Source organism: Lycium ferocissimum, chromosome 11 (assembly GCF_029784015.1).
Source record: "Lycium ferocissimum isolate CSIRO_LF1 chromosome 11, AGI_CSIRO_Lferr_CH_V1, whole genome shotgun sequence".
Taxonomy (NCBI): Eukaryota; Viridiplantae; Streptophyta; class Magnoliopsida; order Solanales; family Solanaceae; genus Lycium; species Lycium ferocissimum.
This window is the reverse complement of record NC_081352.1, coordinates 52,178,710-52,191,675: the sequence shown is the minus strand read 5'-3', so window position 1 is coordinate 52,191,675 and position 12,966 is coordinate 52,178,710. Positions and strand designations below refer to the sequence as shown.

General features: G+C 39.1%; 2 protein-coding genes and 1 pseudogene across 2 annotated transcripts; 2 read left to right on the top strand and 1 right to left on the bottom strand.

Annotated features, from left to right (window-relative positions):
• Positions 1 to 4,451: 4,451 nt before the first annotated feature.
• LOC132038467 (UDP-glycosyltransferase 71K3-like) lies at positions 4,452 to 5,578 on the top strand. Its single transcript, XM_059429132.1, has 2 exons — positions 4,452 to 4,814; positions 4,883 to 5,578. The coding sequence occupies exons 1-2, from the start codon at positions 4,452 to 4,454 to the stop codon at positions 5,483 to 5,485; spliced, it is 966 nt and encodes a 321-aa protein (XP_059285115.1). The 3' UTR covers positions 5,486 to 5,578.
• A 4,873-nt stretch (positions 5,579 to 10,451) lies between these two features.
• On the top strand, positions 10,452 to 11,907 carry LOC132036918 (anthocyanidin 3-O-glucosyltransferase 2-like; annotated as a pseudogene).
• Positions 11,908 to 12,198: 291 nt separating this feature from the next.
• LOC132038465 (uncharacterized) lies at positions 12,199 to 12,660 on the bottom strand. The gene has a single exon (XM_059429131.1). The coding sequence runs from the start codon at positions 12,658 to 12,660 to the stop codon at positions 12,199 to 12,201; it is 462 nt and encodes a 153-aa protein (XP_059285114.1).
• Positions 12,661 to 12,966: the final 306 nt, after the last annotated feature.

The following is a 12,966-nucleotide window of genomic DNA, read 5'->3' as shown; positions in this document are numbered from 1 at the left end:
TATTTTTTGTTTTCCTCCCTAAGTCGTCGCCCCTTCTTTTTTTTCCCATGTCCGACGCACCAACCACCCCGCTAAGCCCACCTTCCACCGGCCCTCGCGGTCTCCAATATCAAGAATCACATCTCTCCGTTACTCTTCGAGATGGAAAACTCACAATATGGTACATGGGCCGAGCTTTTCAAAATTCATGCTCGTTCTCACGGGCCCTTCATCACATCATTCCTCCACCTACGGTAAGGAGAAGCGAGGCTCCCAAAACCGACGAGGAAATTGAATTATGGACCACCATCGACGCCACCGTGCTTCAATGGATTTATTCGACGATTTCGAATGATGCGTTAAACACTATCCTCGAACCGGATGCTACGCCATAGAGGCTTTGGGACCGCTTACGCGATATCTTCCAAGATCATCAAACTTCTCGCGCGGTGACTCTTGAACAAGAATTCACGACGACTCGTATGGAGGATTTTCCCAATGCCTCCGCCTATTGTCCGCGTCTCCCGCAGCCTTGCCGATCAACCGAAAACGTTGGGGCTCCCGTGACGAATAGCCGCCTTGTCCTTCAACCGGTCTCTCGGTCTCACCGATGCGTACAGGGGTTGGGACACAAATTCGCCATGCAAAGTCGCTCCCACCATTCACCGAGGCTCGATCTTCTTTGTTTTGGAAGAACGTGAACTTGCGCCATGGTTCTCACGGTCCGGCTCGGCTATGGTGGCCTCGGCCGACGACACGCCACTCCTCTCTCGATAACTCAAGCTCACGCCGAGGGAAATCAAAAAATTCCCGCGGCAAAACTCCGGAATCGGCCGTAAGGGGCTCGGCCGGGGGCCGCAAAGAAGAAATCACCGGTGACCGCGGTATGCCGGCCGGCGGTCGGCCGAGCAGTTACGGATGGACTACGAATGGCGGTCAATGTGACGCCATGCCACCGGCGATGGGTCCCCCCGCCCCCGCCGGCGCTCCTCTCTCCTCGCCGCACCCGGGACAGCCCCTCTCGGGCCCGTCCGCCGGGCCCTCTCGCCACGGTAGCGTGGGTATTTTGGGCCCTCCTCATTCTGCCCTCTACACGGCGGCGGTGGCTTCTCCCGGTCGTATGTTCCAACCGACATTGAGTCCGCAATGCACACCATGACCTTGAACCCGCCCGACCAAAATTGGTACATGACACTGAGCCACTTCTCATATGACATCCTCGGATGGTAATCTCTCGTCTTATTTTAATTTGAGCAATCAAAATAATGGTATTCTTTGTGGAAATGGTCATTTGATTCCAATTCGTGGTTGTGGTCACACTAGTTTGCCTCCCCGAACCCCCCTTTATCCTTACGAAATGTCTTACATGCTCCTAAACTCATTAAAAATTTAATCTCGGTCCGGAAGTTTACTACCGATAACCCCGTGTCTCCGTTGATTTGATCCATATGGGTTTTCTTCGAAGGATTTTCAGACGGGGATGCCACTAATGCGGTGTGATAGTCGGGGAGATCTTTATCCAGTTACCACCATCAAATATCCAACCACCACTCCATCAAACTTTGCGGCGTTGTCTTCTCCTTTTTAGCATGCTCGCTTGGGTCATCCGGGAAATTCTATCATAGATTGTCTTAGGGTTCGTAAAAGCATTGAATGTAATAAATCTAGTATTTCTAGTATTTTTCGTTCTTGTGTTCTTGGTAAACACATTAGGTTACCGTTTGATTCATCTATTTCCGAAACTTTGAAGCCATTTGATAATATTCATAGTGATTTGTGGACCTCTCCCGTGTTAAGTTCATTGGGTCATCGATATTATGTTCTGTTTATGGATGATTTTTCGAAATTTTTATGGACTTTTCCGTTGGCTAAGAAATCCTATGTTTATCCGAAATTCTTAGCTTTGAAAACCCACATTCACACTCAATTTGAACGTCATATTAAAAATGTCCAATGTGATAATGGGAGCGAATATGATAATGATCACTTCGAGAAATTTTGTGAGTCTAATGGGATGTCATTTCGTCTTTCTTGTCCACATACGTCTTCACAAAATGGGAAAGCCGAAAGAAAAATTCGTTCTATCAATAATATCACTCGGACTCTTCTTGCACATGCTTCTCTCCTCCTTCGTTCGGCATCACGCCTTACAATGGCAACATATCTTCTTAATATTTTACCAAGTAAATTATTAGGTAACGTTTCTCCTCTTCAAGTGCTCTACCAACGAACGCCATCTTACTCTCATCTTCGGGTTTTTGGATGTTTATGCTATCCCCTCTTTCCTTCTCCAACTATCCACAAATTGCAAGCCCGGTCTACACCGTGTGTCTTTTCGGGGGTATCGCGAATCATAGGGTATAAGTGTTATGATTTATCGTCCCATAAAATCATTATTTCTCGTCACGTGATTTTTGATGAGAATGTCTTCCCTTTTCCAAATTACATTCTCCCACTTCTATTACTTATGAGTTTTTAGACGATGGCATTTCCACATCGTGGTTGCATCACTTGGCTTCTCCTACCCCCTCCCACCGTGACCCGGCCCCGCGCCGATCCCTCCCGCCGCCGCCCCGGCCCCGCCGACCCACTCCCACGGCGGCCCGTGCCACTACCCCTATCCCCTCCTGGCCGCGTCCCTCCCCTCCCACCGTCACCCTTCCCCCTTCTCCCAATCCGTCTCGAATGGTGACCGGAGTCGGCATGGTATTTTTAAGCCAAAACGCCTTTTTAACTTAAATACCATGGTTACGAAATCCCTCTTCCTCGTAACTCTCCTCGACCGCCCTTCGCGACCCCGAATTGGAAAATGGCTATGAATGATGAATTTGATGCTCTTATTAAAAATAAGACGTGGGAGTTGGTGCCCCGTCCACCTAATGTGAATGTTATTCGTTCTATGTGGATTTTCACTCATAAAGAAAAATCTAATGGTGACTTTGAGAGGCATAAAGCCCGTCTTGTAGGTGATGGTAAGACTCAATAGGTTGGCATTGATTGTGGTGAGACCTTCAGTCCAGTGGTCAAGCCGGCTACGATCCGTACAGTTCTCAGTCTTTCCCTATCAAAGAGGTGGCCTATTCATCAGCTAGATGTCAAGAATGCTTTCTTACACGGTGAGCTCCAGGAAACAGTGTATATGCATCAACCTCTGGGTTTCAGAGATCCCACTCATCCGGATTATGTATGTTTACTCCGTAAGTCCTTATATGGGCTTAAGCAGGCCCCGAGAGCATGGTACAAGCGTTTTGCAGATTATGTCTCTTCTCTTGGTTTTTCAAACAACAGATCTGACAATTCTTTGTTCATCTACAAAAAGGGGTCCGAGATGGCATATTTGCTACTTTATGTTGATGATATTATTCTTACTGCTTCCTCAGATTCTCTCCGATGCTCCATTATGGCTCTTCTTGCCTCGGAATTTGCTATGAAGTATCTGGGTCCTTTGAATTATTTCTTTGGCATTCATGTCACTCGACATAAGGACGGGTTTGTTTACGCAACGCAAGTATGCCACGGAAATCATTGATAGAGGCGGGATGTCTTCGTGTAAGGCTACTTCACTCCGGTTGATACTAAACCGAAGGTGAGCGGCACATCGGGTGCTCCTTATGATGACGACTCACTATCGGGTCTCGCAGGTGCCCCCGCATCTTACTTTCACGAGGCGGATATCTCTTGTCGTTCAACGGGTATACTTACACGTACGCACGCGCGACGACAGTTCATATGCGTACGCAAGCCGTATCATCCGATACATTCGGGGTACACTTGACTATGGTTTGCATCTTTATCCGTCCTCGATTACGGATCTTCTTTCTTACACCGACGCGGATTGGGGGGGGCTGCCCTGACACACGTCGGTCAACGTCTGATTACTGTGTTTTTCTTGGGGATAACTTGATATCGTGGTCTTCGAAATGCCAACCTACCCTCTCTCGCTCGAGTCTTTGCGGAGGAGTATAGGGGTTGCTAATGTTGTCCCCGAGTCCGCTGGTTTCGCAATCTTCTCTTGGAATTACATTGTCCGATTCATAAGGCCACTATGGTATATTGTGACAATGTGAGTGCCATTTATCTTCGGAAATCCGATTTTTAACATCGCGCCAAACACATTGAAATGGACATTCATTTTGTTCGTGAGAAGGTTGCGCGCGGACGGTGTTCGTGTCCTTCATGTTCTTTCCCGCTATCGTGCCGATATTTTTCACCAAGGGACTACCGGAGGTCTTATTTGAAGATTTTCGGGACGGTCTCGGCATTCGTAAGCCTCCGTTTATTTTGCGGGGGGTGTGATAGAATATGTAAATATTCATTAGAAGATTTTGTAGTCTACTATTTTAGGTTAGCATATTTTGTATATTGTGGAATCTCCTATTTTAGGTTAGAATATTATTCTCCTATTTTGTATATAAACCAATTCAAGTAATGAAAGGAGACAAGGAAAATATTTCTTACAGCTTGTTTCAAACATGAGCAAATTAGAGCTGGTGTTTGTGCCTGCCCCAGCCGTCGGTCACCTTGTTTCGACATGCAAGTTTGCAGAAAAGTTGCTTGATAGAGTTGAAAGGTTATGTATAACAATTCTGATCATAAGGCCACCCCCACCATGGGATGTCAGCATAGATGCCTACATCAAACGAAGCTCCTCTGCTCCGGAGGGCAGACGAATTCAATATATCACACTTCCTCAAGCCGAACCGCCACCTGCAGAAGAACTAGCCAAGTCCATTGAGAACTATTTCTCTCTGTTAATAGCAAATTATCGGCCCATTGTGAAGGAAGCAATTATCAGCAACAAGTGGCCTGATTCGAACCCGAAAATAATTGGACTAGTCATTGATATGTTTTCTAGTGCAATGATTGATGTAGCAAATGATCTTAACATTCGTTGGAAGCGCAGCCACCTTCATCAGTTCTTTTTCTGTGCTTTGGAAGCGCGGGTTTTTTTGAGCCACCACAGCTAATTGAGATGGCAATTGCACTTGAAGAAAGTGGCGTTAGGTTCTTGTGGTCAATACGCTGGCCTGTGGATGCTGAACCTACAAAATTTGAGAATTTATTGCCTGAAGGGTTCTTGGAGAGGACAAAAAACAGAGGAATAGCATGTGGATGGGCACCCCAAGTCAATATCTTTGCTCACGAGGCAACTGGAGCATTCGTATCTCATTGTGATTGGAATTCGACTGCAGAGAGTGTATGGCATGGAGTTCCAATTCTGAGATGGCCCCTTTATGCAGAACAACATGTCAATGCGTTTCAATTGGTGAATGATCTTGAGACAGCAGTAAAGCTGACATTGGATTACAGGATGCGCAAAAGTGATTATCGTGAAAATGTGAAGGCAGAGGACATGGAGAAATCTATAAGATGCATAATAGACAGCGAAAATCCCATGAGGAAGAGAGTCAAAGCTATGGGAGAGATTTGCAGGAAGGCGTTGATGGAGAGTGGATCTTCTTTCAATTCTATGGGACGATTTTTTGAAACTATTCTTGATTCCTAGAATTGAGAGGAGAAGAATTTTACATTCTGTACTCTTTATGGTAGCAAAGTCTTGTTTTATTTCAGTATGTCACTGAATCAAATAACAGCTGTTTCTAAGTATAGTTATATTTATTAATTGGTGATTCCTAGGAGCATCATAACAGTAATTTGCTTTATCTAGTAAAATATCCTCCATTTCTCTGAACTATATTCTTCACTTTCTTATCTTGGGGTATATGAAAAACTTCTTTCTAAACTTCATTTGCCAAATTGTACTTATTGCTTCAATACATAAAGTTCTTATTGCCTTACAGTTTTTACTCTAAAAGGATCCTAATTGTGCTTGTTGACATTACTTTGCCCCATTGTCTATTGTACACTCATGTTAAGATCCTTGGTTTGGCAGAATATCACTCCTATACATAGTATCAGACAGCCATGCATTGGCTGCCAGAAGCCTATTCTTCTTCCTTTTCTGGAAATTGTTTCACCTAAATATGGCAACTTCTACGCAACAAAACAATCTCAGCACCTATTTTGCCATCATCTCAAGTAGATTCTAATGTTTCTTCTTCTACTAGTGAGCATACTTTAACTATCCCTGAACCCTAGTGAGGCATGCCCCGTTAGTTCTTCACCATCTTTGTCTACCTCGATGCTTGCTACTACCTACCCATCCAACCTTGCCCTGCATCCCATGAAACCACTAAGTAGGTGGCAAACTATTTTCCTCATCCACCCGATTCTCTCTAGCTATGAAAAATCCAAAGTGGCAAACGGCAGATGAATTTAATGCTCTTCTACAGAATAAAAGTTGGATTCTTGTTCCTTTTGCTCCTAACATGAACTTAACCCATTGTACATGGGTATACTTGCAATTTAGATGTACTCTCTCCGTCCCAATTTATGTGATATAGTTTAACTGGACACGAAGTTTAAGAAATAAAGGAGACTTTTGAATCTTGTGGTCAAGCACTATATTTGGAACGTTGTTACCCATCATATTGTATTGTATCGTTACTACAAATATAATGTTTATTTTGATTGTTAGTTAAAACCCGTTGTATTGTATTGTTAAATTCCGTCGTTACGTAACAATGAAAAGCCCCATTTTGTGTAACAATCGATTTATTGTTATCCCATTGTTACCTAATTTCTCTTTCCAATTATGTCCTTACTTAATATTTCATAATTCTATTTTACGTACCCTTTATCCTATACTAGTTTCTCGACACGTGTGTATCGAGTCATCTAGTGCATATATGTAAAATAATATCAATATTGTTAAAACAAAATATTGAGTGAATAATTATACATGAAAGAATAAACAAGTTTTCGTGGACGATCTATGTGGATCCTCAGATAGTGATTTATTTGTCGATTAATCGAAGATGATTAGGTATAAATCGAACCAATGAAGATGAACAATCAAAGTTTAATTAGACACATGAAAATTTTTAGGTAAAAATATGTAATAAACCGTATCTCACCTAATACTTTCTTATAGACGATTTCCTGGTGTATCTGTTCTTTTCATATTATTCGGCGCTTTGCTAAGACTTAAACGACTTTTATTGTGGACATTGGTATCTGTCTTGAAAGTGCAACATGAAATTGGTCATGTAAATGTACATGTTATGTGGTAGATATAATTCAACATGTTGTGGTAAATACAATCCAATATTGATTCTCAAAATTTATCAGAAAAGAGAAAGCAAGAGAATAGAAGAAACATAAATGACAATATGCATACATGGCGAAAGACAATTACATGTTATAATAGTTAGATATTCTTTTTGATCTTAAGTATTTGTATCATTTTTGGATAGTTAAAACTAATAATTACTTTCAAAAGGAAAAACTAACTCATAGGCGAAAATGTTCTTTAATTACTAAGATCTATAACATATAAGAGATAGAACGTCTTATATTATTCTACCAAAAAAAAAAAAAGGTTTTCCAATAGATGGATGAGATATATGTTTTCCAATATATGGAAAAAAAATGACTGAAATAATGTGTACCAAATTTCGAAAATGCATATTTAGACATACCGATTTTAATTTATAAAAGTCCATAATTGAATAAATGAGTCATCAACTATTTCAAGCAACTAAATTGAAAATTATAAGTTAAAATAGATAGCATAACAAAATGAGGACTGTAACTTAAATCACTGCAGGGTGAATCTCAAATCAATAGACCAAATAGAAGATAATTATGAATTATGATAAGCTTTTCGCATATGAACCAAAAAAATTAGCAAGACAGGTTTGATGGAATAACTAGACACCCATATTATTTTTAAGTATAAGGAATATAAAAGGTTCACTATCTATCTATAATTGCCATGTTGGTAGGATTTCAATGTTCGGATCTATAAATGCTGGTGAGTCTCATCTAACAATCTTAAATCTTTTTTCGAAATTGAAGAAGAATTGAACACAAAAATAATATGTAGTAAAAATATCGAGGTATGCGTCAATAGAATAACATGATTTGAATAATTGGATGTACCGATAGATACTACACGTTTTTGTACTTAATGACATTGAATAAAATCAAACCAAAAAACTAATACAGAAGATATATTTTGTAAAAAATAAAACATAAAAATCAATTAAGCTACATCATAGGATGAACTATTTTTTGGAAAAACTTTTGTTCTTGAAAAGCGCAATTATTAAAAATTAAATATCAGGAAAATACAAAAGGAGAAAACATACCTTAGTCGAGAAAGATGACGAAAACAAATGAGCCATAGTAGTAATAGGGTTCGAAAGACGAAGAAGAGAGTTTGTAATGTTCTACTAACTTAGTCTATGTAGACTCGTTTAAGTTGTATAAGCTTTCTAATTCTGTCACCTTGGATTTGAGTTCAAATCCTTGTCTAACTAAGCAAGATGAAGTGTAACAACAGAAAAATAAAATTCCATATCAACAGAACCAACAAGTAGCGCGGCAAATCAACAATGTCAGTAAACCACAAATTCTGATTAGGCCCTCATCAAAATTTGAGTCGCAAACCCGGAAAATAATATTGGTTTTATCAGTAAGGAAAAAATATTGATATAATTTTAAACATCGAGACAAAGTAATTTGGTTCGAAAAAAGAACCAAATCAAAATGGATTTGAATAAGTGGGAAGCATTGTTAAACGTACTGCCATATTCTTGTCTTGATAGACTTCGTAACTACTTTTGTTTTTTCGCGTCTCTTGAGAGAGACATGCACAATTTCATTAATTTATTGACAACTATTAGGAAGAGGTGTTTGTATTGAGTTTTTTTATGTGTAGGGGTTCTAAAACAAAAAGAAAGAAGGCAAAGCCAATAGGTGGGAACCTTTCGGCTGAATTTTCTTTTATTTTTTTATTTTCTTATGTTTAGGTTAAGTATAGGGGTATTTACGTAATTTAACTTTCAAGTTAGGGAGTACATGCTTTTAATATAATATAGATTATTTAACTTCACCCAAATATGATCCTATATTATTTAACTTCACCCAAATATCCTACCCTACGTCTTCTACATTCCTCTGTCTCCTTCTAGATTTGGTTTATCTGCTCCCTACATCTTCCTTCTTCTTCTATCTCCTTCTATCCTTTGGCTTTACTTATTTTAAGAAAATAAATTTGCAAACTCAATTTCTACTGACTTCAAGACGGGTCCTACCAAAATCTATTCAAGAAAAAGGATAAGACGAAACATTGTTGTTTTCCCTGATGAAATCCATCGGTGTTTGGTTATTATTCTTGAATACATTTTTCACTATAAAGTTTTTTTAAAAAAAAAATTGATGTTAGGTAAAGGAAATTGTGGATTATCCCTACTGTTAATCCATATTGCCAGCTTCTACAAACATATGAACATTGTAGGCAATGATGATATTGCTTATCTTGGCTGAAATTTTTGGGGCACGTATTGATAGACAAAAAAAATATGAACATTGTTGTCAACCGCTCTCATATGCTACCCATCTGCATTGTATTAATAAATTCAATATTTATAATAGTTTAGGGCATTTTAATAAAACTTACCAATTACAATACAGTACGATACAATCAATCCAAATAAAAAAATGTTATTATACACAAAGCTGTTAAAACAAGACGATTTATCCAAATATTATATTTACAAAACAAGACAAGATGATACGATACGCATTTATGACAAGACATTATGAAACGATGGGTTAACAACGATCCAAACAAAGTGTAAAACAAATCAAAGATATTTGTGTGGTTATAAATCATCTCGTTAAGCGTAAAAGGTAAAGTTTAAAGTTAAATTGTTATCACAACAAGTTAAAATGTATCATTCTTTTTTTTGGAATCGTTAAAAATGTATTACATAAAATGAGACAGAGAGAGTATTTATTTAGCGGTCTTAAGACTCTCATCTTGTGGCACAAGATTTTCATCAGTAGCTTGGCCTTTGTTATCACGAGGCATTTTGCCCTGTTGTCCGTACAACTACTGTAATAATTTGTATGACAATATCTGTTTATTAATCTGTTTAGAAAGAATTACATGTTTTTGTATTTAAAAATAATTAACTTTGAATTTTTGATTTTATCTTTAATGAGAAGTTCTTATACTTAAACAAATATTGTAATAACTACTATAATATTTCAAAAGTTTTATAACAATACAAATATTATAACACGTTTAATATTATAGACTTCAAAAGTACTTAAAAAAAAAATTCGCATTTTTTATTTACAGCCTTTGTTAAAAAAAGTATTATTGCGGCTCCCGCAACGTGAATCTTTTGTCCTAGATAGTGAATACCAACGAATGTAGTAGTTATTTTGTGGTTATCTGCTTTCGTTGATTACACTTGGCTGCCAATGTATCCACGACAGCTGACGAAGGTCTTAATCAGTGACAGCAACGCCGTAATTTGGCTCTGCTCTATTCTGCTTTTGTCTTTTAAATTGGCAGTTGAAATGAAGTACTAGATCATTACTATTCATAAACAAACATGGACAGAACAGAGTTGATTTTCATTCCAGGGCCAGGAATGGGTCACCTCGTTGCTGCTGTGGAAATTGGCAAGTTACTCACAAGCCGAGCCCATTGGCTTTCAGTTATATTCTTCATCATCGATCTTCCAATTGAAACCGGTGTACATACCTATACAAATTCACTAGAAATAGATGATTCTATCTCCTCACGTCTGCGATTCTTGCACCTTTCTTCTCCTCAACCTCAAAATAACAATCTTTCAAATCAAGAAGCTCTTCTTGTTGAAACCTTTGATAATTCCAAGCAGCTAGTAAGAGAAGCAATACTCCAAAATTTTATGACCAATAAGAGTAGGTCCAGTAGTAGTACTCGACTAGCGGGTGTGATTGTTGACATGTTCAGTGACAAAATGATAGAAGTAGCAACTGATCTTGGTCTACCAAGCTACGTATTCTTCACTTCTAGTGCTGCATTTCTTGGCCTCATGTTTTATGCGCAGACCATTAAAGATGAGCACAATCGTGATATCTCCGATTTCAAGGACTCGGACACGTTACTGCCCGTTTCGACGTACTTACATCCTCTTCCTGCAGAAGTTTTGCCAAATGCCATGCTTGATAAACATGGCCGTTTGCACCTACCACTGTCTACTGCTCGAATGATGCGTCAAGCAAAAGGAATTATAATTAACACTTTCATTGAGCTCGAGCCTCATTCGATTAAATGCCTCCCTAATGATAATAGGGTTCCCTCTTTATACCCGGTCGGGCCTATAATAAACCTGATACAAGAACCGGACGAGGGTATCAATAGTTGGTTAGATGAGCAACAAGATTCTTCGGTATTGTTCCTCTGTTTTGGAAGCTATGGTTCCTTTGACGAGGAACAATTGAAGGAGATTGCAATAGCCCTTGACCAAAGTGGCTGCCATTTCTTGTGGGCATTACGGCAGCCACAGTCCAAGGGAAAAATAGGTGCTCCGGACGATCTTACACATCCGGAGCAAGTGTTGCCAGAAGGTTTCTTGGAACGAACTACGCAGAGAGGGAAAGTGATCGGATGGGCACCTCAAGTGGCAGTGCTATCTCACAAGTCATTGGAGGATTTATTACGCATTGTGGTTGGAATTCGATACTGGAAAGCTTGTGGTTTGGAGTTCCAATGGCAACATGGCCTATGTATGCAGAGCAACAAGTAAATGCTTTCGAGCTGGTGGTTGATTTGGAGATGGCTGTGGATATAAAGATGGAGTATCGGAGTGAGAGTCTTGTTTTAGTCAAGGCAGAGGAGATAGAGAGCGCAATAAGGCGACTGATGTTGGATGATGCAAAGGAGAAAATGGTATCAGAAAGAAATTGGAGGAGATGAGAGAAAAAAGCAGGAGAGCCTTGTTACAAGGAGGATCATCTTACCATTTTCTGGAGAGTTTGATTAAAGATCTTAAGGATCGTTCGTCCAATTGAAGGTTTAATTGCTTTATAGTATTTTCACAATCATAATTTTTGTATGTACAACAAGAGATGACATCATATATATATATATATATATATGGCTTTGAGTTGCTATGGATTCGCTAAGTTATCTCTAAACATTTCTATCTTCATGTGCCCATACATGTCAATCTTTTTTTTTGGGTAATAATCTGTGTAAATATTACCATACCAACAAAAAACATTTACATCCTAAGGAGCCTCTAGAGTCCTTGACCACCTTCTAGGAAGGTTGCTCAGACCACTAGATCTTAAATCAGAAAAACCACAAGACTAGTTACGTAACTGCTGAATCAAAACCTGACACCTATGTACTTTCCTAGAACAACTTAGCATGCCAAATCTTTCTCTAATCTCTTTCTGAATCTGTATTATAGCATACTCTTTATTTACAGTTGCTTGCTTGAAAACCTTCCAATTCCTTGCTTGCCAAGTGTAGTATAGCATTGCTCCCCATACTGCTGCAACTATCTCTTTCTGGAACTGCCTCCACCTCCTTCTCTTGATCCATTTGATTGTTTTGTACACATCATTGCATTGTAGTGTAATTCCCATCCAGGTGATCAGTGCATCTCTAACTTCTGTGATCCAACTACAGTCAGCAAACAAGTGTCTTTGTGTCTCATTCCTATTCCCATCACAAAGGCAGCATATTTGGTCGTCAACATGTATGTTCAGCTTTGTTAGTCTTTCTTTGGTAAGTAATCTATCTTGGCATGCCAACAACACTATCATTCTTTGCTTTGGAAGCATAACTGAGCTCCATATTAGCTGTCAATCTTTTAATTACATGGGATGTTAATTTTTCCATCCCAACTTAAATATTCACTTGCAAAGTCTTATTTGATGTAATAATGAAGTAGGATCAAGGATGCACAATTGGTCAGTCGTATCAAATATCGACCAATTTATTTATAATTCTAATGCTCGATAACAGAGATAATTTTAATGATTACACTCTTCACATAGTTCCTATTTTGTGCAATGATCAAATTATCAGTTAATGGGTGCCAATAATGTAGAATGATGATTGGGAAAATA